Genomic DNA, 27,566 nt, shown 5'->3' on the forward strand with positions numbered 1-27,566 from the left:
CTAAAGCCTTTGCTTTAATCTTTTTCTTCCGTATTGATCTTCAGCAAAAAGCTTGAGGATAAATATTTCTTTTTGCCCACTGCGTTGTTTGGAGCTGGTTATTTTTAGAGCCTGGAAAACATCCTGTGCTAGGGAGGTCCTGGACATCTTGGAAAGGGAAGTCCCTGCTCTGTGCTCAGGACTTCTGGTCTAGCCCTGGCTGTCCCAGCCTGGGGGAGCCCTTGGAGGAAGGGCTTGTTGAGGTGTTTAGGTACCAGCAAAGTGGAAGGGGTAAATCCCTGTTGGTGTGATTGCTCCACGCTTTGCTGTTGGGGTTGGAGACACGAGCCATGGAACAGGTTGGCTTCGCCCACCACAGATCTTGTTGGTCTAGAGGCTCCTCCAGCACAGGAGGTGCTGGTTTCCCTCCCTCCGTGCTTTTAGCTGCTCTGCTGGGGTTGCATGTAGTGCGTGTGGATGGGGCTGCTCTGATTTCCAAGGGAGGAGATGCCTTATCTCCTTCGGAGCTGATGGAGTTGCCTTTGAACTGGCAGAATGCCTTGTAATCGCCTACTGAGCCTCGTGGGCTCTCCCTCAAGCAGAACTGGCTGTTTGAGTTGGTAAACATCCTTCTGGAGCTGGTGTTTTCCCTTCGTTTTGGCCGGTTTTCAGCATCCCATAAATCTCAGGGCAGCGCCGAGCTCTGCCTGCTGGAGCTGCCTCGCGTGTCCTGGAGGGGAGCTTGCACCAGGTACCAACGCCTCTCTGCTGCCATCAGAAATGCTCTGGTGGGGCTGGCCAGCACACAGCTGTCCTCTCCCACACAGCAGGGCGAGATGAGCTCTTTGAAGTCCGTGCTGGGGCTGGCAGCAGCTCCCGAGGCACCTCGGTACCCCCCTGTCCCACTGCCAACTGCTGCTCGTGTCCTGCGAGCCAACAGCTGAGCTGCCGTCGGGGCTGATCATCCTGCAGGGCTGGGCCTTTGCCAGGGGGCAGAGGGCACTCCAGATTCCAGTTTATTCCTGAGCACGGGAGGCTTTGGAGGCTCTTTCCCCACGTCCCAAGGCGTGCTCATCGCCCACCAGCATCCCGCTGCTGGTCCACAATAGGGATTGTTCTCCCGGCCCGGGCAGGCTCCTGGTGTTCTGCTGCAGCCTCCTTGATCCTCCTCTTTCTGCAAACATTTGGAACAGATCCTGTTTGGCTGTTTTGACAGTTTGACTCAGCTATTAAATGACAAAAGCAAGCTGGACTCAGGTTCACCGTGGTTACAAGCAGCTCTACAAAGAGGGGAGCTGCAGGTCAAATTCAGACACGGGGCTGTGTGGGAGAGGTCCTGGCCTCGAGGCTTAGTCCTGGAGCAGGGTTGGATGCAGCAGCTCTGCCTGCAGCGTGCAAGGGCATCCCTAACCTTTGCTGACCATGACACTGCTCAGTCCCGAGGAGAGAGTGGTTTTGGAGTGACAAATACGGCATAATTCTGGCTGCTTCCATATTTCCCCAGAGCTTTTCAATTCCTGGCTCATCCTCATGCCGTAAGTCTCACATCTGTCACTCAGCTCCACATCCTGGACATGAGGCAAAGACTCTCTTGGCTATAAAAGCTTTCCTCTTTCCTCCGTCCCGAGTTTCCTCTTGGTATCTATGCCCTTCTTTGAGAAGCAGTAGCTCCTTCAAAGAGATGCAAGGAAGCCCATTTGGAGAATTTACAGCTGCTTCCCCAGGCTTGAGTGTCCTGTTCTTTAAGAGCAGCTTTTAAGCATGTTCTTAAGTGGGAAGATAAGTGGTGTTAGGATCCTTTCATCTTCTGGCTTGGAGCAGGCTGGAGATGACTGATAAGGGGATGACAGCAAGGAAGATGCAGAGGCACCTTTGGAGTTAATTCCTACTTTGCAAGGCAGTCTTTAAAGCACATCTTGGGTGGGAACAGAGGCTGGTAAAATAAAGCTGGGCCTTCCCTTCTCAGCATATGTCTTTTCCTCATGTCTCTGAGGCAGATCCTCTGTGTGTGCCAGCAGAGCCGGCACAGACTGAGCCGGGTTCTCCATTTCTGAGCCCTCCTTCTGCTGCTGACATTCGAGGGACTTGGCTGGGGCTGTCTCTAGACACTGTTTCGGCTGGTGATTTCATTTGCACATTTCTTCTTTTTTTTTTTTTTTTCAGCAGCAGTCCTTTGCACATTTGAGCTGTGCTTTAAGCAGCGGCGCAGCCTCGCACGTGAGCTGCATTCCTGTGCCAGGGGCTGCCACGCTGCACCCTCAGCCTCACGTGGGTGGGAGTCCCCTCCAGAACAGACTCTGCATTCAGCTCCAGAATTCCTGCCTTAGCCCCTCGTCTGCTGGCTCAAACAGGTGGCAAGCACGTGCCTGTGAGGGTCTGTGCTGGGGGTGGGCTTCAAGGTCAGCTGTATCCAGCCCACATTCCTGCCACGTCCCCCCTGCCTCACCTTCTGGCCCAGCTGGCCCTGGGCCACCCAGCCCAGAGGTTTCTGGCCACGTCCACGCGCTGCTTGTGGAAAACAAACCACTTGAAAGTGGGGTGTCTGTGAGCTGAGCCTGCCCCAGCCTGCTGCCTGCTCCTCCGAGGGGATGGGGGAGAGCAGCTGGGGCAGAAGGTGTGATGCTCCTCAGGGCACACACTCTGTGCATCCCCTGTCCTGCACCTGTACAGCTCCAGAGGCTGCTCCGAGCAGGGCATTCCACAGGCTCTGCTGGGAGCTGGTGAGCTCCTGGCCATGCCAGATATAGGAACGGAGGTAAAAGTGGAGTTCTTTGAGCCAGGGAGTTCCTTGGCAAGGTTTTGGCACGGTTTGCAGGCGAGCACGATCCAGAGGAGGCAGTGCCTCGTGCCCTGAGAAGCCCAGATCCAGGTGCTGCTGTTGATTTTCCAAATGTCTCCTGCTGTTGTGTTATCAGGGACTTCTGCTCGCAGCTCTCTGCGTGGTGCCAAGTCTCTCACAGATGATGCAAACCTTCCCAGAGCCAGCCCCACGTCTGTGCCCCTCTGGGGAGCTGCTGCAGCTGGGCAGGGCTGGCTCTGCCACCCTGGAGCTGCATCCCAGCCCCAAGTGTGAGCAGAGGCTGCAGCTCCCTCTCGGATCAGCCCCCAGAGCCTCTCTGCACCTCGCTGTTACTCAGCACTTTTCCCTGACAGGGAATTAAGTAGGATTTCTAGGTCATTGTGGGGCTGTCAGGAGGAATCGTCTCCTGTAGACCTCATTATCAAGGCTCGTTCTGCAATGCCAGACTTCAGAACAATTGCAGCCTGGTTCCCTGAACACTGACTAATGAGACAGAGCTGTTAGCAGCAGTTTGCTAAATAAAGGCTGTTTCTGCCTGAGACAGAATAAAGCCAGACGGGATTTTCTTAGCTGTCTCTCACACAGAAGATATTTCAAAGGACCCTGATTAAAATAATGAGATAGATGTTGCTCTCGTGGTGGCTGCGTGGGGTCAGTGCTCGATGCCAGTGCCAGGTGCTTCCCCACAGCGGGGACTTCAGCTCACCTGTGCTCGAGAAATCTGAAATTCTCTCCTTGGTTTCAAGGTATCCTGAGCATCTACCTGAGCCCGGGTGTGCTGTGACAGTGACTTGGTGGACAAGCTGGGTGCTGATCTCCCTGTCCTTGGGTGTCACAGGAGGATGTTCTGTGATCCCCAGCTTGTAGCAAAGCTTGCCCAGCTTTCACACACGTGGCTCTGGGAAGGCAAAGGCTCCAGCAGCTGAGCAGAAGGGACAAGTGTGACAAGTGTGTGACAGCTTTGGAGAGGAGCTGGGGGGTTGCAGCCTGCCCAGAGGAGACAGGTGAGATCTCAGCTCGAGTCTGGGCTCTGAGCAGAAGGGGAGCAGCCCCCACCCGTCTAGTGGGAAGCCAGGTGACTTCTGTTGATGTGCCTGTAATGAGATTTTTCATCCTCCCTCTCTTCCTGTTGTCAGAAGGGCCTGGATTAAAGATAAACTCCGGAGCATGATGGGATGAGCCCTCACCTCTGGCTGGAGCAGCACAGGAGGGCTGGGGAGTATTACCGGGCCAGTTTGCAGTTTTGTTTGAAGAGGTGCTTTGATGTGGCAATGGGAGTCCATGGAAGGTAAATGGTGTCTAGACAGGTTTTTCTCACTCTCTGTTGTTATCTCTGAAGCAGCAGGACTGGTGCCAAACAGGCTGAATGGCTCCAGAAGCAGAGCTATTTCTAGAAAGATGGAAAATTCTTCTTCAGGAGAATCCGGGACAACTCTCGCCAGATCCTGGTTGAACCTCTTGCAGGTGGAACTTTGATCACTTAATTACAGGTAGATGCTCCCTGGAGTGAGCAGTTGAGGTGTGTTTGCAGTGAGCTGGCCCAGCAGAGAGGTCCAGGAGAGGTCCACTGCCCGCTGCTGTGGCCGGCGGATGGGCAATCCAGGACGATCCAGTGGATTTTGGCAGCAGTGAGTGCTGAGAGAACACTCCCTCGGTCTGGCTGGCTGGAGGGTGGCAGGACTCGCCCAGCAGAGCTGTCCTGGGTGCCCATGACCTCTGCAGTGGTGGGCTGTGGCTGCGGGAGGGCAGGGGAAGGCAGGCTGGGCTCTGGAGAGACTTGTGGCTGGCTGGCGAGCGCTGCTCTGAGCGCTGTCTCTGATGTGCCATCTCCCCGGGCTGTTTGGGAGGGGAAGTGGAGACTGGATTCAAATGCCTATTGTCTGTCCTTCAGCTGGGAGCAGAGCCAGGAGAGAGAGAGAGGCGCTGGCAGCATCTGATACAGGGGGCAGATGTGAGGGGAAGCACACTCAGCCGTGAAACGCTGGCGCTGGGATTTTCAGAGGAGCCTCAAAGGTTAAGTGCCATGTGCTGGAATGAGTACACGAAGGTCAGGAGAGAAATCCAGGGCTCCTGGGAGGGCTGGGGGAAGCTTTTTGCAGGCAGCTTTTGCCACAGGGACGAGGCCTTGTGCAGCATCTGCGTGCTGTCTGGGCTCCTGATGCCCTGGGCCCCAGTTGTTTCAGTTTGGGCATGAGGAGGGCAAAGCCACTCTGTGCCAGGTTTGGTGTCACCTGGGGAGCCTCAGAGGAGCACAGGTGAGCTCAGGCTGGCTCCTGCAGGCAGCTGCCAGGTTCTGTGAGCTGAGCATTTCCATGCCTGCCCTCTCCCTCTGCCAGAGCAGGGCTGGAGGGCTCCACAGGTTTGGAGCTGGAAACTTGGCACCAAGGCAGGGAGCAGCCAAGAGCCCAGCTTGCTCCTCTGTGTGTCAGGGCTGGCTTCTGTGCTGCTGTGGGGAGTGCAAATATGTTCCCAATCTGTTTGCCTCGCTGACATGACTCCAAGACACACAGGGAGCAGACACACTGACCAAGAAGGGGCCATTGTTACAGGGACCTTCCTGACTGTGGCTGTGCTTCATCCCCAGCACCCACAGAGCTCAATCCTCCCGGGTCCCCCAGCCTGAGCTGCCCATTAGCACAGGGGTTTGCTCCTGCTTTACTCAATTTGCCCATCCGTGTGCCCTGATCTGGCCTTTTGATTTCCATGCTGATCTCTGGCGGGCAGGTATTAAATCAAGCTGTAGATAAAAGGAGTTAGAAGCGTTGCCTGCCTGAGAACCAGCCCAGGCATCCAGTGACACACTGCTAATTGCAGCCAGGCAGACAGAGAGCAGTGCTGGAGGCTGAGCAGCCAGGAGCCGGGCTCTGGTGGGCTGATGGACACGTTGGGGTTTTGGCCAAGGAAGAATGAAGGCCCCAAGAAAAGCAGAGAAGAGGAAGGGAGTTACCTCATTTGTTTCCAGCAGGGTTGTCCTCGGAGAGGTATTTCCTTAAGCCTTATAAAGTCTGAATTTAGTCGCAACTTTTATGAACAATAAAGGCTTCCATGGTTTCCCTCGGAGGAACTGGAAGGAATCCAAATAGATTTTAGTCCTGAGAAGCAGATCCTGTTATTAATGTCAGCCTAATCATGTCTTTCGATCTCCTTCCCACCTTTTTTATTTTTGCCATTCATGCTGCTAAAGCCTCCGGGCAAGTTACCAAGCCCAGGCTACCCCTTTTAGCTGTTTCTGAGTAGCCTCCCCTGACTTTTTGAGGGTGTTTAAAATGTTAAATGGGGTGGGGGCTGTCCCTGTGCCTCAGGAGAGAGCTGGCAGTGTGACACATGAACCCCAGAGTGGCAGGGCAGTGGCACAGAGCTGAGCTGAAGCAGGGACCAGCACGGGCCCGTGCCTCCCTGGGAAAAGGGCCCCTTGACCAGCGCTCAACTGGGAGCGTTGGGCTGAGAAAATTCTCTGCTAAAAATAGCAGCAGATGATGTTTGAGGAGAAAAACAAGTCAGGGTCTGGGAGAAGTCGGTTCCCAGATATGTGGCTGATTCAACTCCCCCAGGACAAGTAATCTTTTAACCCCTCCGTGCCAAGGCTGGTTTCTGCTCTATTAAACAGAATTGCCCTGGTCAGGAATCCAGGCTGGGATGAGCCAGGATGGGTTTTGTCCTCTTTACTCTGACACAGCATTACTCCCTCCCCTCTCCCCCTGCTCATTTATGCTGGCATCTTCCTAATAGCTCCGTGTGTCACGCTTTTCATCTTTATCTGTCTGTGACTTCACTTGGGCTCCCTTTAATTCCCCGGTGCACTTCCTAAGAAAATAATCTCCCCTGAACCCTGCGGCGCTTCTCCCCGCGCAGGTTGGCGGTGGGTCTGATGTGAACAAGGGAAATCTTTTCAGATCTGCTCCTGTGATCCGGGGCTGCCCCTAAAATCCCATCTCAGGACCTGCATGAGCCTCGCCGAGCGCTTTTTTCCCCCCCTTCGTGGGGCTGCGTCCTTTGTTCTGCGGAGCTTCAAAGCTGCGTGGAATGACGGCGGTGGGATGGCTGGGAGCTCTTGCTGTGCTCACAGGAGCTCTTGCTGTGCTCACAGGCAGCTGGGGATGCTCCCCGAGTGCCTGCAGCCATGCTCCTTCATTTGGACGTGTTTTTGCTGGGTGCATTATTTAGCGAGACAATCGCGGTTTGTAGCCGGGCTGGAATTATGCGCACGCAGGGGGAAAAAAAAAGGCAAAAATTACCCCGTAAAATTGGAGGAAATGTTCTTAAAACGAGAGCTGCTTTCAGTGTTGTCATAAATGATTTCTCTGTGTGCTTGCTCACGCCCTCTCCTGTTCCCTTCTCCAGCCTACTCCTGGCTCTTGGCTCTGATGACTGCTGCTCTCTTCCCAACTCCCATTTTCCACAGGAAGATGACATGGTTGGCCTTCAATAAGCAGAACCCCGGATCCGTGTTCTGCTGGTCAAGCTCTAGGCTGGAGGAGAAGGGAGGATCAGGAGATTAGAGTCACAGACAGAGGAATAGAGGATTATAGGCTAAACCCCTGCAAGTCTCTGTATTGATGGTTGGGACACAGCCAGACACTAAGGAGCACTGCAAAGCCTGGTGCTGATAGCATATCCGCTTATTTCCTGTCTTTGCATTGCAGGCAGCTTCTGAGATGTGTGTCCTCATCAAAAGCCAGGGTCAGGCAGGTACCGAGCCTCCCGGCTCCCAGGGAAGTCAAATACCTGCTGAGATCAAGTCTGTGCCTCGGCTGGCGCTCAGCCTGGAAAACGTCACCGTGCCTTCCGAGATTCTCAGCAATCCTTGAGTCAAATTCCCACTTGAGCCAAAAATAAAGGCACTTGCCCCTTTTCCCGCTGCAGTTCATTCCCTCTCCCTGAGACTGGCCACGGATCCCTGTCACGTCTCGCTGACCCCACTCTGTCCTGGATTTCATCCCTCAGCATCTGCCTGCTGCCAGGGGAGTCCTGCTGGGAGGAAGGGAGAGGACAGCAGGAACACCATTGCCCCTGGCTCTTGTGATAGTTATCTGCTGGTTGCCTCCCACTTTGCACTAATTTGGTACCAGCATCTGCCACTTTGGGGAGGAAGGGGACTTGCTGAAGTGAGAAATAACGTAGGATGTGCCTGCATGGCAGTTCCTAGGGCTGGCTGTGGAAACAATGGGAGGCAAGTGGGAATAGGCAGGAAGGGTTGGTTTCAAATCTGCCCTGTGTGAAAGTTCCCACTGCTCTCCAGTGCTCCCCATCTTTGTTCCTGGGATTTGCTGCTGCAAGGCATTCTCATCTGGTAAACAGGTCACACAGTGCCATATCCACTGCTGCCTGAGATAGCGTGGGCCTCTGCTCTTCCTGTGATTGCCATTCCTCATTTTTTTCCTCCAGTGAACTGGAACTGTACATCCTTGCTGAGTTCCAGGGGATGCTGAATGTGGAGGGACTGAGGCTCAGCTCAGAAGTGTTACAGCACCTGGGCAGATGGAAATTATTAGAGGGAAACATTGCACAGGAGACCCTCGGCTTCCTCAGGGTTTCCAGGGCCCTGCCAGCTGCATCCCGGGGTTTCCATGCCCTAAAGCTGAGGTGGGGATGAGCTGCCCTCCTGGCATCCCCTCTTGTCCCATTTTTTGCACTGATTTCCCTGGTGTTGGCTGTGAGCCAGCCCAGTGTGAAGGTGTAATTAGGCTGCCCATTTGTTAATGAAAATGGCTAGACCAGCACTGAGCACGTCCTGGCTGGTTTGATGCTTTCCTGGACAAGGGATACAGATTCCTCTGTTTTTTTTTGCCAAGACCTTGGTGCAGCTGTAAGGAGTAAGGAGAAGCTCTCCTGTCTCAGAACCACACAGCAAGGTCACCTGCCCCTGTTTTTACCTCCTGGAGACTCAGCCTAACACTGGAAGCCCAAAGCATCTGTGTGAAGGGCTTGACCCCAGAGGCCAGCAGCAAGGCAAGGAAGTGGTCTGGGCAGGACTAATCCCCTGGCAGAAGCTCCATGCCCTATTCCCTGTTGCTCACAAAAGGGAAATAAGACTTTCAGTTCAGCCTCGGGTTTGTTGGGAAGAAAGAAGCAATTCAGGAATGCAGGGAATGGTAATAACAACTTTCCTGTTCCTGCTTCCTTTCTGTTCCCCCTCCACTACCCTTCATTCCTGATTCTGAGGGGCAAATTCCAGCTCTTTCCATCCTCTCTCTGAGCTGAAGTTGGCCTGAAGTATATTCCAGGGAGAGATGCAATCCGACATGCTGGAAATCTCAAGCCCTTGCTGCTTCCATCCTAATCTCTTTTAAGTATTGGGTATTAGTCATCCACACAAATATTGCTTCCTTCCTGACTCGTACAGTCAGTCCTTTCCAGGAGAACAGCCAGAACCCAGGGGATGAGCTTGGGAAAACAGGAGAGCTGGGCCAGATCAGGCCCAGATTAAGATGTTGGGCAAGGCTTGTACAGCCACATCTGCAGGGTGTTAAATGTAGTATAAATGTCCATTTTCTCCTTGCTGGCAGCAGCGTGGGGGTCCCTTTGTGGGGCTGGTACCTCCAGCCACCTCTGCTGGGACAGAGGAGACCCCATTTTAATAAAATGGGGCTGTTTCTGTGAAGGTACCAGTCTGCAGGACCTTAACATCTCATCTCTACCCACGCTGCAATGCCACAGCAAGCAAAGGTTGTGAAACTCCGAGCTGTAGGTGCCCTGGTCAGATGGTGATTTGAGACAGTCTGTCTGCAGCTGCACCTCAACGTGATGAAACCAGGCTTGGGGAAACCATCAGAAAGCTCTGTGTGGTCTTCCCAGGGAACACCTACACTTCCCTGCCTGCCTGGGAGACAGGAGGAATGTTTGGCTGCAGAAGGAGCTGCTTTGCAGAGAGGCTTTAACCTAAGAGAGTTTCATATCTCCTTGAGAGCAACCAGTTCTACTCCTCAGGGTGGGTGTGCTTTGCTGTCTGGTTAGGAGGTAAACAGTAAATCCTCCTGTCCAAAAGGAAAAAGAAAAAAGAAAAAAAAAAAAAAAAAAAAAAGAAAAATGGAAATTAAAGAAGAAAAGAAGGAGGAGGAAAGAAAAAAAAAAAAAAGAAAAAGAAAAGGAAGAAAAAAGGAAAACAAGAAAAGAAGGAGGAGGAAAGAAAAAACTAAAAAAGAAAAAGGAAGAAAAAAAAAACACGAAAAAAGGAAAACAAAGAAGAAAAGAAGGAGGAGGAAAGAAAAAACTAAAAAAAGAAAAAGAAAAGGAAGAAAAAAAAAACGAAAAAAGGAAAACAAAGAAGAAAAGAAGGAGGAGGAAAGAAAAAACTAAAAAAGAAAAAGAAAAGGAAGAAAAAAGCCTGTGTGCGTGGCCTGGGTGCTAATGAGCCCTCTCTGCAGCAAATGCAGTCAGGTCTTTAAGGTCCCAGTTTAAGTCAGGAGATTTAAATCAGGAGATTTAAACAGGTTAAGATTTCGTTCCAGAACTGCTCGTACCCTGTTTGAAGTCAGGCATCTCCTCACCTTCTGTCCTGGTGAGCAGGAAGAGAGTGAATTAAGGGCAAAATCCCAAGTGCTTACACCTTCAGATGAATGCAAATACCCGGTGGTGTTCCTCACAGCTTCATCCTCTGGGCTCCTGCTCCAGCTGGGACCACCAGAGAGCCCCTCACCATCAGCATTTCCCAGGAGTGCCACGAGTGAGCTGCCTAAGAGAGGAGAACAGAGCCCAGAGCCATGTGGATGCCAACACTGCTCTGTAAGGCTGCATTTGCCTTCTCCGGGTGAATTGTGCCTCGTGTTCCCTGCCCGGGCGGGCACATCTCTGTTGGGAGGTGTCTATCAGAGAGCTGGCACCCTTTTAGCTGAGCAGCACAAGCCATGCATCTTAAAATAAGTCATGCTGGTTTATGATAGCTGGTAAAAATAAAGCCATGCTCGCACAAGCAGCTATAACAGCAGAGAGGATTTACGACTGAGTGGGTTTTTTCCAGGGTGGGCTGGCCACAGTCTGCTGATGGCCTTTTTATAACTGTTATCAGCTCCCACACAGACCAGGTCCATCTGTTACTTAATTTGAACGGAGACACTCCTAAGCTTTTGTTCACTAATCTCTCGCTGCACATCTCCATTGTTCTCCAGCAGGGCAGCCCACCCCGGAGTCAAGGCTGAGCTCAGGGAGGTGCCATGGAAAAATGGGATAAAAAAAGGCATGTAAGGCTGGGGTCACTGGGCAGACACAGCCCATCACCTGCCTGCTCCCTCCTCTCGGCTCCAAGGGGCTTCCAGCCTGACACTTGCCAGAGCAAACACAGCACCAGCTCCTTGGGCTGGAGGAGAGCAGTGGAAGTGAAGACTGAGTACCACGAAACATTTATTCACTCTTTATAAATCCAGCCTTTATCTGTCACAAGTGCATTTGCTGTTCCTGAAGTTCCACACAGAGGTTTTTCCTTTGGACAAAGAAAACCCCAAAAAACTTGACCAAACAGTGCCTGAGACACTCTGGTCCCTCATTCCTGTGTTGTCTGTCCTGCACCACCTGGCACAAATCTGACTGTGGAATTGCAACGAGACGCGCTGGGAATAGAGAAGAGGGGGGATAAAGAGCCTGCAGCTCTGGGAGACAAAAGGATGGATATTTCCAGGCAGATGGTCAGATGTTCCTGAAAGGGCTTATGGTGATTTCCTCAAAATAAGCTGGGGGCAGGAACGCAGCCTCCCCTCTCCTTGTCTCTCCCAGTCCAGCTCTGTGTGCCTTCCTCCGCTCTTCCTCTGGAGGTGTCCCACACATTTCACACTCTGCTTCCTCCCTGCTGCACACACCCTCCCCGAGAGGCAGGGCCAGCCCTGGGGTCAGCCTGGCTGCCCTTTCCCAGCTCCCCTGGGCTGCTCTGTGCCTGGGCTGGGCTGTCCTTGTCACCTCCACTGCCAGCACCGGGGAGGGATGGATGGAGAGATGGATGGATGGATGGATGGATGGATGGTGGAGGGATGGAAGGAGGGATGGAGGGATGGATGGATGGGTGGATGGGTGGATGGATGGATGGATGGATGGATGGATGGATGGATGGATGGAGGGATGGATGGATGGATGGAAGGATGGATGGATGGATGGAAGGATGGATGGAGGGATGGATGGATGGGTGGATGGATGGATGGGTGGATGGAGGGATGGATGGATGGATGGATGGATGGATGGATGGATGGATGGATGGAGGTATGGAGGGATGGATGGATGGATGGATGGATGGTGGATGGATGGATGGGTGAATGGAGGGATGGAGGGATGGAGGGATGGATGGATGGTAGAGGGATGGATGATGGAAGGATGGATGGATGGAGGGATGGATGGCTGGAGGGATAGATGATGGAGGGATGGATGGAGGGAGGGATGGAGGGAGGGATGGAGGAATGGGTGGATGGATGGATGCTCCTCCATGGATGGGGTACCTCCAGACAGGCAGCCCTGAGAGTACTGGTGTGCAGAGGGTTCAGCTGACATGTTTTAACACCCCACAACATATAACTCACTCCTGATACACCGAGTAAACCACCCAGCCAGCAGAGATGCTTAACAAGGCGTGTGGTTTATCGCAGCGTTCCCACATGGCTTAGGCGCGCTTTGAATTGCAAATCGAGCCAGGGCTTAGTGATGATGGACACCTCGAGCAAGGCATATTTTTGTTGCTTTGGTGGGCAGGTGTTTAAATACAGCTGCGTGGTTTTGTACTGCCTGTGCCTGACAGTGCATTAACTAAAATTACTGTATCAGATAACGGCGAGCGCGGCATCGAGTGAGGCTGCAGCGCAGGATGCTGCCAGCAACTTCTCCCAAACTCTCTCCTGGTCATCCTCTCACTCTCCCTGTAACACATTACCTCACCTCCTCTTCACATTTCTGCCTAGAGCTTTCAAACAGACCTCGAGATGGAAGGTCAAGCTTGGCTTTGAACAGTAGAAAGGAGATTTAACACACAGAGTCGCCTATAAAGCTGTGGTGGTTTTTTTTTTCTTCAGTATAGCATTTTAAAATGATTCAGATACCATGAGTCACAGTAACAAGCATGGGCTGGATCTTTTTAGCTTAAAAAAAAAGAAAAAGAAAAGTGCCATAAGAATATGCTATAGACTTCAGTGCCTTGTCCTGGATTCTATTTTGGAGAACTGATGACATTTGGGATTCAACCATATGTCTGGCTGAGTCTGCAGCACACAGAGAGCTGGTAGGTATTCAGGGGGTTAGAACGTACAGATCTGGTAGGATCTGGGATTTTGCAGCCTATGGAGACCTGGTAGGTACTGGTAGGAGCTGGGAGATGCAGCACATATGGATCTGGTGGGAATTCAGGGATGTGGAACATACGGCTGTGGTGGGTGCCTGTGCTGTGGCACACATGCTGCTCTGGAGAGGGAATGCAATTCCAGCTGTTCTCCAAACCCCGGGTGCTGAGGCCTTTGAAGTGAGATTTACATAGCACAAACCCTTTGCTGCTTATTCGTGCTGGGCTGGAAGGAGCCTAAAGGAACACCTTTTAGAAGGTGGTTTAAACACTAATGATGATTTAACAGAAAACAAAGCAAAGAGACAACCCTTGCCAGCAGAGCAAGGTTCTAGAAAAGCATTCCTCTCTTCCTGTACAGTCTGTATGGTCAGTTCAGCTTTTTGTTTTGCTTTGCTGTCACCTTCTTTTAATTTAGAACATGCTACTTGCAGTATTCTGCCACACAGAGAGGAATAAATCTGCCTTAGCCGTGATTTAAGCAGCCACATTGATCTCTGCCCACGGTCAATACACGTAATAATGTCAGAACCTCTCACACAGTCTCCAAGGACTCAGCTTCTGTCTAAAATTTGTTGTCATCCTGCTTTGTGCCTGAGGGATAGACCTGAATCTCTTGTGTTTAGTGGGTGAGAAAAAGCCTGCTGTGAGCAGTTTCTGAGAAATGAGATGGGGCTGGAGTCTGACAGAGTCCCACTGTCCTGGAGTGAATATTTCCAGAGCCATAACTCCCTCAGAGCCACACAACTCTGTGGTTTTGCTGTCCCCACCTTCAGCTGAACTGATATTTTGACTACAGCAGATGTAGGACTGTTGCCATGTCTACTTGATGGGGCAGCACTTTTCCAGAAAAAGATACTGTGCAAGCAAGAATCCATAACAGAACTAAAACTGGTCCAGAGCAGGAGGCCAAGCAGCATCCTCTCAGATCAGCTGAGTGCTCAGGCCTGAGCTCTCAGTTAAATTCTTGGTTACAGAAGCAGCAGTCTCACAGCAGAGGCACACAAATGCTGTGTTTCACTGTTGTTGAAAACGCATCAGAAGACTTAAAAAAAGATTTTCCCCAAAATTGTGCCTTGTCTTCTGGGGATTAGCAGCTTCCCAGGCTCTGGGGGTTTGCTGGGATCAGTGGAATGTGTTCATGCTCCCGAGGATCACAGCCCCAGACAGAACACCTGGAGGATCAATGGACTTTGTGCAAGAGCACGTAGTGACAGGACAAGGGGGATGGATTCCAGCTGACAGAGAACAGGAATAGATGGGATATTGGGACAAATTCCTCACTGGGAGGATGGGGACACCCTGGCACAGGGTGCCCAGAGCAGCTGTGGCTGCTCCTGGATCCCTGCAGTGCCCAAGGCCAGGCTGGAGTAATTTGGGATAGTGGAAGGTGTCCCTGCCCACGGCAGGGGTTGGACTGGAGGATCTTGAAGGTCCCTTCCAACCCAAAGCATTCCATAATGAACAGAGGGAAGGGGAGGTGTTGGCATAGTCTGGCACAATTCCCTGCTTTCAGGGGGAGGTCTGGAAGCAGCAACTCTTATGAAAATGGACTCTGCTTCAAAACAGACTTGCAGAAATTACTGCTTAGACCAGCTCCTGGCTGGAGAGAGCCAAGGTCCAGAGCTCTGACAGCTCAGTTCAATACTGGATTTCTCCCAAATGCTGTGTGACCCTCTCCAGTGCCGAAGGGGGAATGGTGGAAAAGTCCTGCTAGGAGCAGTTTTGGCTGGGCCAGCTATTAGTTCGCATCAGCTGGTGGCTTTTGTGTGAGAAACGATGATTTTGGACACAAAGGCAGCTTTCTAAACCTTGCCAAACTGCAGCTCTCCCTGGTGGTCTTTGGGGTACCAGCACTGAGGCTCCCAGGAAAGTGTCAGCATTTATCAAATGACACCCAGCAGGGAACATTTCAACATTGCTGGAAGGATTTTAGGTGTTGAAGGCCCTCGAGCTTTCAGTGGGAGTGACTTTGCAGCTCTTGGGTGTTTCTCAGGCTGCTGCCTTGCCACTCCACCAGAGGGATGTTGTCCCTGCACTGTCAGTCTCTGCTCAAAGCCTTTCCCTGCTGAAAGCCAGCACAGGAATTTCCAGCTGTGTCATGATGCTGGAGATCATTTCTTTCTCCACATCTCCCTGCAGCTGGCTTTCCTGCCTTCCATCCATGTTTGTTATGGTTTTTTACTCTTGAACTTTAGCTACACCTCAAGTCCCTGAGGCAGTTTTCTATCGTTTTTAACCTGCTGTTTGATCAGTGCCCAGCGAGCTCAGTGGGCACCCTTAGACTTCCAGAAACTTCTGATGGGATTTGTCCCAGCAGAGCTGCTGGTGTGGCCATGGCAGGCCCCTGCAGCTGATTATTTTGGCACTGATTGTGGCATGGAACCTCCTGTCAGGGCTTTGGAGCAGCCTGGTTTGCCTGAGAGAAGGAGAATCTCCCAGTTCCGGAATCTCCTCTGTCTGCTTCACTTCCCTCTTCCAGAGAACTCCTCCTTGTTTCCCTCTCCCTCTGGAGAGTTGTTGGTGAATAGGGCACCCAGCAGAGTGTGAGTGCTGTGGGTACCTGTCCTGGTGGAGTGCAGAGCAGAAAGGACGTGGAAGGCAGATTTTTCAGACTGAAGAGGGAAGATGACTGGATTAATTGGGAACGCTGGTGCGCAGAGCAGGAAGGGAACGAGCAAGGTTGTGTTGTAAGGAGCCTCACAGCCTTGCATGGCTGAGCTTTCTCCCCAGTGTGGGTCTGGCTGGGGCTCTACCCAAAGAGCTGAACTCCTGTTTTCTCTGAATCACAGTCCTCTTGTGATTTACTGCCTCACGTTTTACATTACCACGCTTGCAGTACTTTGCCAATGGAATCAGCATTTCTAGAGGCCAAGCCTGGCCCATTCCACCTCCCAGGAACTGACTGGATCTCTGGAGCTTGGTCTGCTTCCTGTCTTTTCCTGGCCATCGAGTTAATATTCAAAATAAAACTTTCACTCCTGAGTTAGCACAGTTCCTTTCCCATCTAAATAAGCAGAAGGAAATGGCTCATGCTGGCACTGCCTTTGTGCCGTTATGTTAACCCACCTCTTTAATTGCCACTTCTAACAATTATATTTTCCTGTATTTACACCACAACTCCTAAATAAACTCGGTCCTGCTGGAGCTGTGCTGCAGGAAGAGGTTTTGTCTGGGGAAGTCAGTCCTCGGAGCTGGCCAGGAGGATTTCTCAGCAGGCAGCCTGTTCCTAGCCGGGTGACTTATGAGCTGTGCTATTTCTTATTACCCTGTTTGTTTTTCCAGGCTGCAGACTCTTGGCTGTGGAGCTGACATCCAGCAACACCAAGCCCGTGGTGCAGGAATTCCAAAGTGAGTGCTGCCTGTGCTGCATCAGGCCAAACAATGGAGGAAAATTCAGCTTGTTGCTCACGGGCTCCTTAGGACAACGACAGCCTGGGATTCAGAGAAGTGCCAAAGAATATGTCTGTATCTCCCTGTTTTAAATGGTTTATTGAGGTCCTCTGAAAGCCACTGGCATTGCAAAGTCTCTGCCTAAGTGCTTTTTTGAACTGGGTCCCAAAAGAAGGAAAAGCAGTTGCCTTGCAATTAATACGCAGAGAGAGAAGTTTCTATTTCTCTCCTACAGACGTGCCCTGGGACAGCTCCTGTCACCCTGCTGGGGTGCCTGGCTCTGCAGGGGACATGGGCTGCCAGTGCCAGCCGCAGAGGGGACAGGATTTGCTGGGTTTGTCACTGTCCCAGCCCATCCCCGGGCACTGCCCAGGGAGATGCTGCCTCCCTGAGTCACCGTGTGGCTCTGCTCAGCAGGACAGGGCTGTGGGCTCACCCTGACTGAAGGTTTTGTGTGCCATAAGCCTGCAGAGAACAGGGTGTTCATTTCTCTCCATCGCTGATAGCTGCTGGACTATTATTTTTGCTGGCCAAAATCCATCTTCCAATAGCTCCTGGAACCCAGCAGCGTTCCTGTTTGTGAGGCAGATGAAAGAGAAGGCTCTGCTTTGTGGGCAGCATCTCCTAATAAAACACCGAGTGAGAGTGCTCAAAGCAGAGCAAAAACACAGCTGCTTCCTATTAATGTGGGTTGCCTCCATTTCTCCTGCTAGGTGTTGAGCTGTCCTGCATCATTAAATCCACGGTGACGCCAGATCCCAGGATCGAGTGGAAGAAAATCCGAGATGGAGAAACCTCGTATGTGTTTTTTGACAACAAAATGCAGGGTATGAAGATTCTTTGTTCTCAGATTTCCAAAAGAGCCTTCTGAACAGATTTCAGGAACAGTACAATGGGGAACAAACAAGCCTGTTAAAGGCAGGAGCTCTGTTTGGCTGCTTTCTTCTGGAACAGAGCTCAGCAGTTGAAGTGCAGGATGGAGAGGGAGCAGGATGTTTTTTTCCTCCCTGCCTCATTATTGACAGGTCACAGTAGGAGCTGGAGTGAGATCCTGCCTAGGAGATATTTTTGGGGTAAGAAAGGGAATGATGCAGCTTCCCTTCTGTGGGTCCCAGCGAGGTCAGTGGGTGTCTGAGCTCTCAGGCACTGACTGACCCCTCCTGTCTTCTCATAGAACATCTGAGGGCTCCACCTGCACCTCAGCAGGGATCTGTGTGTCCAGCTGCCAGGGCTCTCTGCTGAGGCAGCACAGGGATTTGCAGCATCCTGGGAGATGCATTAGAAGCAGCCTCTGGCTTGATAGGAGAACTCCAGTGCCAGTAGGTTTGACTCCATGTGGAAATGCTCCAGCACTTCAGATGGGAACAAGAGCCACATCCAAATGAATCTTCCAAAGGAGACAAAGCTGTCTTGGAAGTTCGATTTTGCCACAGTTTTTGAGGTTTGGAGTGATGCTTTCCAGTTCATCCTCTTACAGGGCTGGCAGCTTTGGTTTCCTTTGGGGCTTTCAAGCGTGGAGTTCCTTTGACTCTGGAAGAGTCTGAGATCAGCCACTTAATTTATACACCCAGAGCAAGTCTGGTTTTCAGTCTTGAGTCATTAGTCTTGACTCCCCTGCTTTTTTCCTCTCTCTTTCCTGTGTGTCAGGGGACTTTGTGACCCGGGCAGAGATTCTGAGCAGGACATCCCTGGTGATTAAGAACACCACGAGGATGGACACGGCCACGTACCGCTGCGAGGTGGCTGCACCCTCTGACACCAAAACCATCGATGAGATAAACATCCAGCTCACAGTGCAAGGTACCAACCCCACAAACCTCTGCCACGGGAACAGAAGGGGCTCTGGGCATCTCCAGAGTCCCAAACAGTGCCACTCTGGGAGGTTTAAAACCAGCTGGGAATGATGGAAAGGTTGGATGGTTTTCTCTAAGAAAGCACAGGATTCAGAAGTGATGTAGAGCCTTGTGGGCCTGATATTTCTGGGTCTGAGAGATTTCAGCCTGCTGGCAGCTGCTAACTTTTTTCCAAGGAAAAATTTCTCAGGAAAGCTTCTTCTCAAACCAATCCTGGCCAAAAACTCTCCTTTCTCAAAACAATCTTTCTCCAGGTGGGGTTTTGCTGTTTCTCCAGTTTAACCAATGGCATTAGAGAGGTGTCGTTCCTATTCACCAACCGTGTTCAGTCTGTGTGGGAACACCTTATAAAAGGTAGTAAGAATTAGACAATAAAGCCTTTTTTTTTTTCTATGCTCTTTGCTGTCACAATGAGATACAAAATAAAGATGTTTGACTGCAGTCAGGAGGCAGCAGAAATCAGAAGGGTTATTTACAACTCATTCAGCCCTTTTATAACACGCTGGGCTGAAAGTCACATTATTGGTCCATATTGACACCTCTGCCATTGGCTCAGTGACAGAAACAGCAAACAACACCTGCTGTCATGGGAAAGGAATATTGTTTACACAGGGCTGTTTTGGGAAAAAGAAAAACTGTTTAAAAGTTTCTCTTGGGAAGAGCTCAGCAATTCTCAGGCTCAGAAAATATCGAGTCCGCTCTTTGCCTTCTGAAATATTTGGAGTCTCTCATCTTTCTTTCATGTCCCACGACAGTGCCACTCACCTGGTTTGTGTCTTCCCGCAGTGAAACCCATGACTCCCAGATGCTCTGTGCCTAAAGCTGTCCCTGTTGGCAAATCAGCCTCTCTCCACTGCCACGAGAACGAAGGTTTCCCCAAGTCCACCTACAGCTGGTACCGCAACAGCGAACCTCTGTCACCCGACAGCAAATCCAGCACCAAATCCCACAACTCCTCCTACACCCTGAACCCCGCCACAGGCACTCTGGTAATGCCCTGACAGATCTGATCAGGCCTTGTTTGGCTGGACAGATTTGCTTTAAGGTCGCTTGTAAATTCAGAAAAAAACATGGCTTTGACAAGGAAGGAATGATTTGAAGAAGGTGAGGTGTGCCAGGGTCTGGGCGAGCTGGGAGAGGGAAGATTGATGGGAGAAGATCTTAGCAGAGATGCATTTTAATGCACATCTTTACACCCTCACAGTGCCTTGTTTCTCATGTCACATCCCTTCCCTTTGTCCCTTTTCCCTCGCCAGGTTTTCCACGCAGTGCACAAAGGTGACACAGGTCGTTACTCCTGCATAGCAACAAACGACGCTGGCTTTGCCAAGTGTGAGGAGCAGGAGATGGAAGTCTGTGAGTGGCTCTCTGTACAGTTCTCATCAGTTCTGGGTGATATATCACCATAAATAGATTGCCATCACCATCAGGAATGAGGGGGGACATCCTATAGCATTAAGTCTTCCCTGCTCTCTCATAGCCCCAAACATAAGGAGATAAAAATAATCTGAAAATGCAGGGAGACGTCAGATCGTGAACAGATTTAATCTTGACGTTAGGGACTCACTAGTTCCCTATGAACTATTGCTTAAAATATTTGAGAGATGGCATTTTGCTGTGTGTGAATGTTGCTGGAATGTTGCTGGTGTCTCTCTTTGCCAGATGACCTCAACATCGGTGGGATAATCGGGGGAGTCCTGGTGGTCCTGGCAGTCCTGGTGCTCATCACTTTCGGGATCTGCTGTGCCTACAGGAGGGGATACTTTGCAAATGGCAAAGAGAATGGGGAAAGGTAAGCTGGGCTGCTTGGACAAATCTCTGCACCCTCAGGTAGCATGGAGGAGTCTGAAGGGCACCAAAAATAAGTGACTAAAAGGAATTTTAACGCCTAATTCCTCACGAAAGCCCACAGGCCAAGCCAGTCAATGAGGCATCCAATGCCCTGCTGTAAAACCCTGCAGCATCCAGGTTTATTTCACGGAATCATCACAGAATCCCAGAGTGAACTGGGACCTTAGAGACCATCCAGCTCCAGTCCCTGCCATGGACAGGGACGTTTTTCACCAGACCAGGCTGCTCAGAGCTCCATCCAGCCTGCCCTTGGACTCTTCCAGGAATGGATGGCATTTCCCTAAGGGAGAACTGTGGATGAGAGCTGTGCTCTGATATCCTCCTGCTTTGCATGGGGAAGGGGCCCAGCACAATTAAATGCCTGCAGGTGTTTGTCCAATGGCTCCTGTGCTGTTGGCATAATGAGGGCCATGGTTTAATGATCACAGCTCGCTGCACAATTAGTCTGAAGCATCAGGACATGCACAGGGAATGGATGCAGCAGAGCAGGCTCTCTACAGGAAGCCTCACTAGTTGTGAGGACCTAAATTTGGGATGAAAAACAGCCGCTCTGGAGCGCCCATGAAAATGTTAAAAACAACAGCATTAGCATCAGAGACAAGCCTCGATGTCCTTACAGAGTCTAGAGAGGAGATAAAATATGCAAAGCCAAGATTCTCACCAGATAGATTTGTTCTATGCTAAATGTTGCCTTTCAGTACAAGTCCTGTCTTGTTTTTCTCTTCGGTTTCGTTTGTTTTTCAGAAAAAAGCTCTAAATATCCCATTTAAATGCAGCTGAGGGTTGGCATACACTGGACTTGACAGTCGTGTATAAATCCCGAGCTCCTGTGGGATTGCAAACAAGTGGTGCTTCCTTATAACTAAGAAAAATGCTGAAGGCTTCTGGCAGTGAAGGATTAAAATGAACTTTATAATTGCCACAAGAAACATAACAGGAGGCACAGAAAGGCAGTGACAGGCACCAGAGCAGGAGAGCCCAGGAAAGAATCAGTTTTAGCTCTTTGCAGAGTCTTAGGGAAACACAGCAATCCTTTCACCCTGTGCTGAAGGGGAATTTGTACAAAATCCCAGTCATGGTAAATGATGGAATAAACACAGACCTCTCAAACTGGGTTTGCTTCTCTCTGAGCTCCTCCTCCTCCTCATTTCCATCTTTCCCAGCATCTCCCCTCCAAAATCCTGCAGTCTTCCTGTCCCAGAAATGAGATTTTCCCCCTTTCTTTCAGCTACAAGACTCCAGCAAAGCCTGATGGCGTTAACTATATCCGGACAGATGATGAGGTAACGACACACAATTTGCATTTCCCATCTCTGTCGGGAGAGGAAGAGGGTGGGCAGAGGACGAGGCGCTTTCAGGGCCCACAGACTTTGTGAGAGTGGGCTCCACTCCGAAGCAGGGCTGGGGAACAGAGGGAAAACAGAAGGGTGAAGGCTGAGTCATTTCCTCAGCAATGATGAACAGTTTAAGTTGCCTGAAGTGACTGATGCCAGGAGCTATCAGAGGCAGCTCTGCTCCGAGTTATCTCGTGGCCTGACCCCCTTAGGATGAGTTTCATTGGATTAAGTGGGCAGGACGTGATGCTTTTATACCAGAGAATTTGTATTTTGGGATTTGAGTAGATCACTGAGCTTAAGACCAGAAAAAGCCTCTCCCATTAGCAGAGATACTGGTGAGGGAATGAGAAAGTCCCTGCCACGCCTTGGTGCGTGAGGAGGACAGGAGGAGCACCTGGTCAGTGGAACTGGTGCCTCTCTTTCCTTCCCAGTGGGAAATGGGAGATGCCTGGGACAGAATCCTCATGGTTACACAGCTTGGGTCTGCCTTTTGGGGGCAGCAGGGACAGAGAGCTGCCTGGAAAGCTGCTGGATCCTTCCCACATCCCAAACTGTTTCGTTGCAGGGTGACTTCAGACACAAGTCTTCGTTTGTCATCTAAGACGCCAAAAGGAAATTGCAAACCAGCAAAAGCAAGTGTGAAAATACCTCCTCCAGGAACTCAAAGCAAGAGCAAAAGATTAATTAAGTGCGCTTGGAAGAGTTTGGAACACACAAGAACTCGATAGCTAGCTATCTGTTTATCTTTTTTTTCTTTGCCAAAGTTTAAAGTAACTCCTCACTGCCCAACTCGTGTCTCCCCTGCCTCAGGAGATACCAACAGGATCACCCAAACCTGTCCTTGGACTAAGGAAAGGTTTTAATCCTTCCCAAGAGACTGGGCTGTGGAAGTTTTGTGGAATTGCCTTCTCTTTGTGCTGCAGGGACACAGCCACAATGTGCAAACCAAGCAGGGGCACAGCGTTAGGGAAACGTGTAGTAGACATTACCAGTAATGTGTTGTTACTAGTGGACAAAAAAAAAAAAAAAGGTGCTGATCCAGCAGTAGATGGACTTCAAAGAGTGAGATTTGAGAGGATTTCCTGCCAGCAGCTCATTGCCCAGGCCTGGCTGGTGACTCTTCCACATCTGTGATTGTCCTGACTGCTCAGGTGCACAGGGGGCGTCTGTGCCCAGCCACCAGTGACAGTGAAAACACCACTAATGTCCTCAGCCCTTCTGTAACTGTCCCCAAATGCTGTTCTTTAACACGACCCCCCCAGGGCAGGGGCACTGCCTCTGCTCCCTGCTGGGCAGGGCTCATCGCACGCAGGTAACCCCTCCTTCTAATCTGCACAAAGCAGGCTTGGCTCCTGCGTCTTTCCCTGGGGAAAGAGGCTTAGAGGGGAGGCAGAGAACCAGTGCTAAGACATCCCTTTCAGGAAAATTAAAGCCAAATAATTTCCTGGGCTAAGATTGCCATAAAAGGTACTGAGAGATCCTCCAGCTTTTTTTACCTTCTCCGTTTATTTTGTAAAAAAACCCCACCACCTAAATTTTTTGCAAAGATCTATTTTGATTACTTCAGAAAAGGTAACGTTTCTATTTAAAAAAAAGTGTAAATACGCGATGCCAGCGGTGTTTGAGTAACGGAGCTATTTTTTTACTGTTGAAGCTACAAAGAGAGGAGCTCACACGTTGCTAGAGTGTGTGGCACTGTCAGAGCATATCAGTATTAGTGCAAAGTGTAACAAAAAGCTGCAGGTGGAACAGCATCTCTTTCCTCTTCAGCCAGCTTCAGCCATTTCCTTGTCACAAGAGGTCTTACCAGACACAGAACAGAGTCACTCAGGGATAGTTTTTGTAAATTTATGGCAGGAGCTATCAACTTTTTTTTATATGAAAAAAACTTTTCTTGCCAGTGACCAACACTTTGTTTTTGTCGTTGCAAGAAATATCCAGGGATGGCTTTTGGACTCAGTTCCAAAGTGGTGACAGAGTGACTTCAGGTGTTTGCTGCCCCTCTGCAAGTTCCCTAAAGCACTAACACAGTGTGACAGCTACAGCAGCTTGGCAGGTTTAAACCACATGGCCAAGGCCACTGTTTCTGGCGTTGGGAAAGCAAAAAGCTCAACACAAAAGCACTTTTATAAAAAAGTGTCAGCTGAAATTTTTCTCTAGATGGTAAAGGAAAAATTAAAAAAAAAAAAAAGGCAAAACAAACCAAATTTGGTTCTCTCTTGGCTTTAGAGAGAACAATGGGGAACATGGGTTTCCCAAAATATCCGTGTTGATAGTGTTGAACAGCATTGGGTGAGACCAGGCTGCAAGATGTGGATGCAACACTAGGACTGTGCTGTGGTTTAGGAAGTTTTTTTAACGTAGCAGACTTTAGTGTTCTTGTATTTCCAATATAAATTGAGTTGTCTTAACTTTTCCTGTATACAGTATTTTGGATACTTGACGATTTGGACTGTCTGTGTTATTTCTTTTTTTTTTTTTTCGTGTTCTGCTTTACTCTGCTTTGTTTCCAAGAGCCCTCGCTGGACATGCCATTGCTGCATTTGTTTTGCCCAAACAAAGCATTGCCACTTGTCCCTTTGCCAGGGGAAGTAAAGACAGGGATGGGGCAAGCCCCAAGCAGGTGTTCTCTGTGTAACCCACACATCACCACTGCTCTTCTGCAGCTTCTCTCTGGTTGCCTTCTTCATGCCAGCTCTTCACCCAGTGCTGATTGCTGCCTCTTAATTGTTCTGACATTCCTTTGCTCCTCCTCTGTGCTGCTTTCAGGGTACCTGCAATAAAGGAGAGAGAGGGAAGGGTTGAGCCAGGGTGGCTCTGGGAGCACAGTCTGCAGCCCCACCAAAGGCAGCCTTCGTGTGACAAACCAGCAGAGCTAAGAACCCAAACTTCACTTTTATTTCTTTGCAGCTCTAAAATGCACAGTGGCATCTCTAACGAGAGAAAGGGGAGATTATTTCCCCCCTCCCCACCCAGCTCGTGAGAGCTGAGGGATGGAATTCGTTGTATCGTTGTGAATAATATTCAGGTTTGTACTAATGTATTACGTTTAACTTTGCCAAGAATGTTTTACATAAATACCGAGCTATAAAGCATTCTTGTAGGGGGTTTTTGTTTGGGCTTGGTGGTGGTTTTCAGACAGGCAAATGATGGGAAGCTCCTGATTTCAATTCAGGGAAATAAGGGAAAGTCTCTCCTGGCAGAGCACTCACAGTGGATGGAGGTGACAGAAAGTCCAGTTTATCAGTTTATTCTTGGACATTTGTTCCTGGTTCTTCTGTGGAGAAGACAGGTTAAAACTCACAGGGCTCATCTCAGATACTGCTCGAGGACAAAACAAAAAGTAGGAAATAAACGATCCCAATTTACCATTCAGAGTGGTTGAACAATAGCTTAAGGCAGGAGAGAAGGTACAAAAACAAATGTTTTGGCCATGGCTGACCATGGCTTAAGCCAAAGCCATTTCACACATCCTCTGTTCTCTAACTTTGGTTTTGGGAATAAAGTTTAACCTCACTTGAAGGGCTCTCTGATCTTCAAAGGAGAGTAGGGAAAGTGGAGGCAAATGATGGGATTCCAGTGCAGGAGGCAAGTGCCTCTGTTCCCACTCCTGCAGCAAATCCTGCTCTGTGCCTGGGGCTCGTGTCTGAGCTAGAGAAACCAGCAGGAATGAAACAGATCCCAGCTCCGAGTTTCAATGAAATCTGGGCCATCAGCTCTGTGATAAAAGTTAACAACAGAAAAACTTCAGTGAGGGGCACGTGGCCATCAGGGAGACTGGGGAAGGGTCAGATTTACTCAGGATATTTCTGATAAACAAGGGACCTGCCCAGAGCACTTACCCACCTTGTCTGAGTCACTCATTCCCTGCTTGCAGTCAAGTCAAAGTCTCTATTTAAAAGCTGCTGGGCCCAACATTAATTGAACTGAGGGCCCAAGATACCAGTGATGTGGTAGAAGAGACAGAGGGCTGTAGAAATCTACAGGGAAAATAAAAAATCATTTCTCTGTCAGCTGAAGAAAAGGGGAGACGCCGTGGGTGGAATTAATTCAGCAACCATTTATTTTCATCAAATGCTAATAGTTGGAAATAACACAGTTCAAGAATGGAAATATTCCGTATAAAAAGAACATTAAGGCTGTTCATACACACAAGAGTTTGCACAACAAATAAGAGGTGATGTAGCGTGCAATTACCAGATTTAGGGGTGTGGCAGTGACAAGCTGTTTTACCTTTGTTCAAATTAAAGCGACTCTGTTATATAAGCAAGAGGGACAATGAGGGATTGGGTGAGCAAACCCAGCCACTCACTGCCCTGCAAGCTGTGATAAATGCATTTATTGCCAAGCTTGTGGCAACGTTAGGCCTTTACTTTTCCAAATGGACAAATTACACATCCTGAGAGTAAAAAGCCACCTTCCTTTTACACTGCAGCTCTGAGCTCTCCAGTGAGCTCTGCGAAGAGCACTTACAACCCGTCCGTGTGCTAATGCAGGCTTCGCCCATCTCCAGCACAGCTCTGGGGGAAAAGCCAGCTGAGAACAGGTAAGGAGGGCTGTGCCTTCCCAGCCACACGTGATTGCAGAGGGGAGGCAGTGTTCAGGCAGTGTGGTGGCCCGCGGCAGGCTCAGCTGGCTGGTTTCAGGGCTGTTCTGCGCTGTGACCGTCGCAGGGGCACTGCCTGGCTGCTCCTCCTGGCTGGGGATTCCACCTTCCACTCCCGGGGCCCGGATGGGCTGCAGGAAGGAAGCAGAACAAACCCTGCATTTCCAATCCCCTGGCCAGCCTCTGTCCCTGCAGCGGCTGCCCCAGACCCGTGCTGAACTTACGGTTTCTCCGGCGACATCAAACAGATGATATCCCTCGGCCCATCCTTAGCATCTTCCTTCACTGCAAACAATACATATATTTTCATACTTTACAAAATGCCACAGATTTGATCATTTGGGGTTGGTCTGGGTGGTTTTTTCCCCTCCCCTCAGATAAGAATCACAGAGATGACTTGCCTGGAGCTGAATGGGGTGTGTGCGTCAAGCTGATGGAACTGACCCCAGCACCAAAAGTCAAGTCATTAATGGTCTCTGGAAATTTAAAAAAAAAAAAAAAATTTAAAAAAATCACATATTAGCAGCCTGTGACACAGCCAGAAGGCAAGGCATGCTGCTGTGCAATATCAAGTGTCACAGAGTAAGAAAATCCAGTTAATGGCAAACACACATCCGTCTCTTTTTCGCAGACCTCAGCGTCTCCCATCCAGCCTCAAACCCCTGTGCTGAGTCTGACGGGCCACACCACCTCCAAATTCCTCCCTGGCTGGAGGAAATCAGTGTGGGACCTTGGTCCTGTGCCCCCTGTCCTGCCTGGCAGGGACAGCCACCCCTTCCACTGCAGCTCTGCCATCTCTCCCAGCAGCACATCCCAGCCAGACCAGTTGCTCTGCTTGCTCAAGGCAGAATTTGGGGCCCCTGAAAACTGCCAAAGGCCCTGACGAGCTGCTCTGTGAGGAGCTGCCTGCAGCCAGACAAGAGGAATCACTTGACAGGGGAGCTAGGTAGAATTTAGCTTGCCTGAATAGGCCCTGGTTGTCAGCTGTCTCTTTCCTGTCATTTATCTCAGGAGAGATGTCACAATATTCAGATTTTACTTAACTCAATGCTCTGTTTTATGCTCATGTTTCCCAGAACCTTTCACAAGGAATTAAGGTAGGAAATGCTTTATAGGGCAGGAGTTGGAGACTCAGCTAAAAGGACTTCTCTTCACAGCTGAAATGGGTTTGCTCTTTAACTCCTGTCCTGTCCTGGAAGGGAATCACTGAAGCTTAGAGCAGAAATCAAACTTGATCCATCTGCCTTAGCTCTGCCCTGCCTCTCTCAGGACTGACCTGTGCCAGTGACTCTGTGCAGTGTGTGCCTGAAGAAGTTACCTCGGTAAGGAGACATTGACAGGGAAGGAAGGGAAAGAAAGGGGAAAGAAATGGTAAAGATGAAATGGAAAAGAAATAGGGGGAAAAAACAGGAAAAAATGGGGGAGAAAATAAGGAAGTAGGGCTTCCCATGCAGTATGGGAAGGTGGAATCTCCACAACACGTGTTTATGTACAATCCCCA

At 50.1% G+C, this 27,566-nt stretch overlaps 2 protein-coding genes across 4 annotated transcripts in view; one reads left to right on the plus strand and one right to left on the minus strand.

The window, feature by feature from the left end:
- Positions 1-24,554, plus strand: part of JAM3 (junctional adhesion molecule 3) — a 31,832-nt gene extending 7,278 nt beyond the window's left edge. Inside the window, exons 2-9 of the mRNA XM_066334828.1 lie at positions 16,311-16,376; positions 17,132-17,245; positions 18,066-18,218; positions 19,058-19,260; positions 19,528-19,627; positions 19,934-20,063; positions 21,351-21,405; positions 22,025-24,554. Of these exons, the coding sequence (XP_066190925.1) occupies positions 16,311-16,376; positions 17,132-17,245; positions 18,066-18,218; positions 19,058-19,260; positions 19,528-19,627; positions 19,934-20,063; positions 21,351-21,405; positions 22,025-22,060 (857 nt within the window). The 3' untranslated portion in view covers positions 22,061-24,554. The remainder of the gene's footprint in view (positions 1-16,310; positions 16,377-17,131; positions 17,246-18,065; positions 18,219-19,057; positions 19,261-19,527; positions 19,628-19,933; positions 20,064-21,350; positions 21,406-22,024) is intronic.
- Positions 24,555-25,499: 945 nt separating this feature from the next.
- NCAPD3 (non-SMC condensin II complex subunit D3) overlaps positions 25,500-27,566 on the minus strand; it is a 31,899-nt gene continuing 29,832 nt past the window's right edge. For 2 of the 3 annotated variants that reach the window (XM_066334827.1, XM_066334826.1), the window contains exons 33-35: positions 26,467-26,541; positions 26,290-26,350; positions 25,500-26,196 (exon numbers count right to left, since the gene is read on the minus strand). In XM_066334827.1, coding sequence (XP_066190924.1) covers positions 26,088-26,196; positions 26,290-26,350; positions 26,467-26,541 — 245 coding nt within the window. In that variant the 3' untranslated portion in view covers positions 25,500-26,087. Of the gene's footprint in view, positions 26,197-26,289; positions 26,542-27,566 lie in introns of those variants that run through there. The other variant, XM_066334824.1, reaches the window with a different exon arrangement.

The sequence above is a fragment of the Sylvia atricapilla genome, chromosome 23, assembly GCF_009819655.1.
Source record: "Sylvia atricapilla isolate bSylAtr1 chromosome 23, bSylAtr1.pri, whole genome shotgun sequence".
Lineage (NCBI taxonomy): Eukaryota > Metazoa > Chordata > Aves > Passeriformes > Sylviidae > Sylvia > Sylvia atricapilla.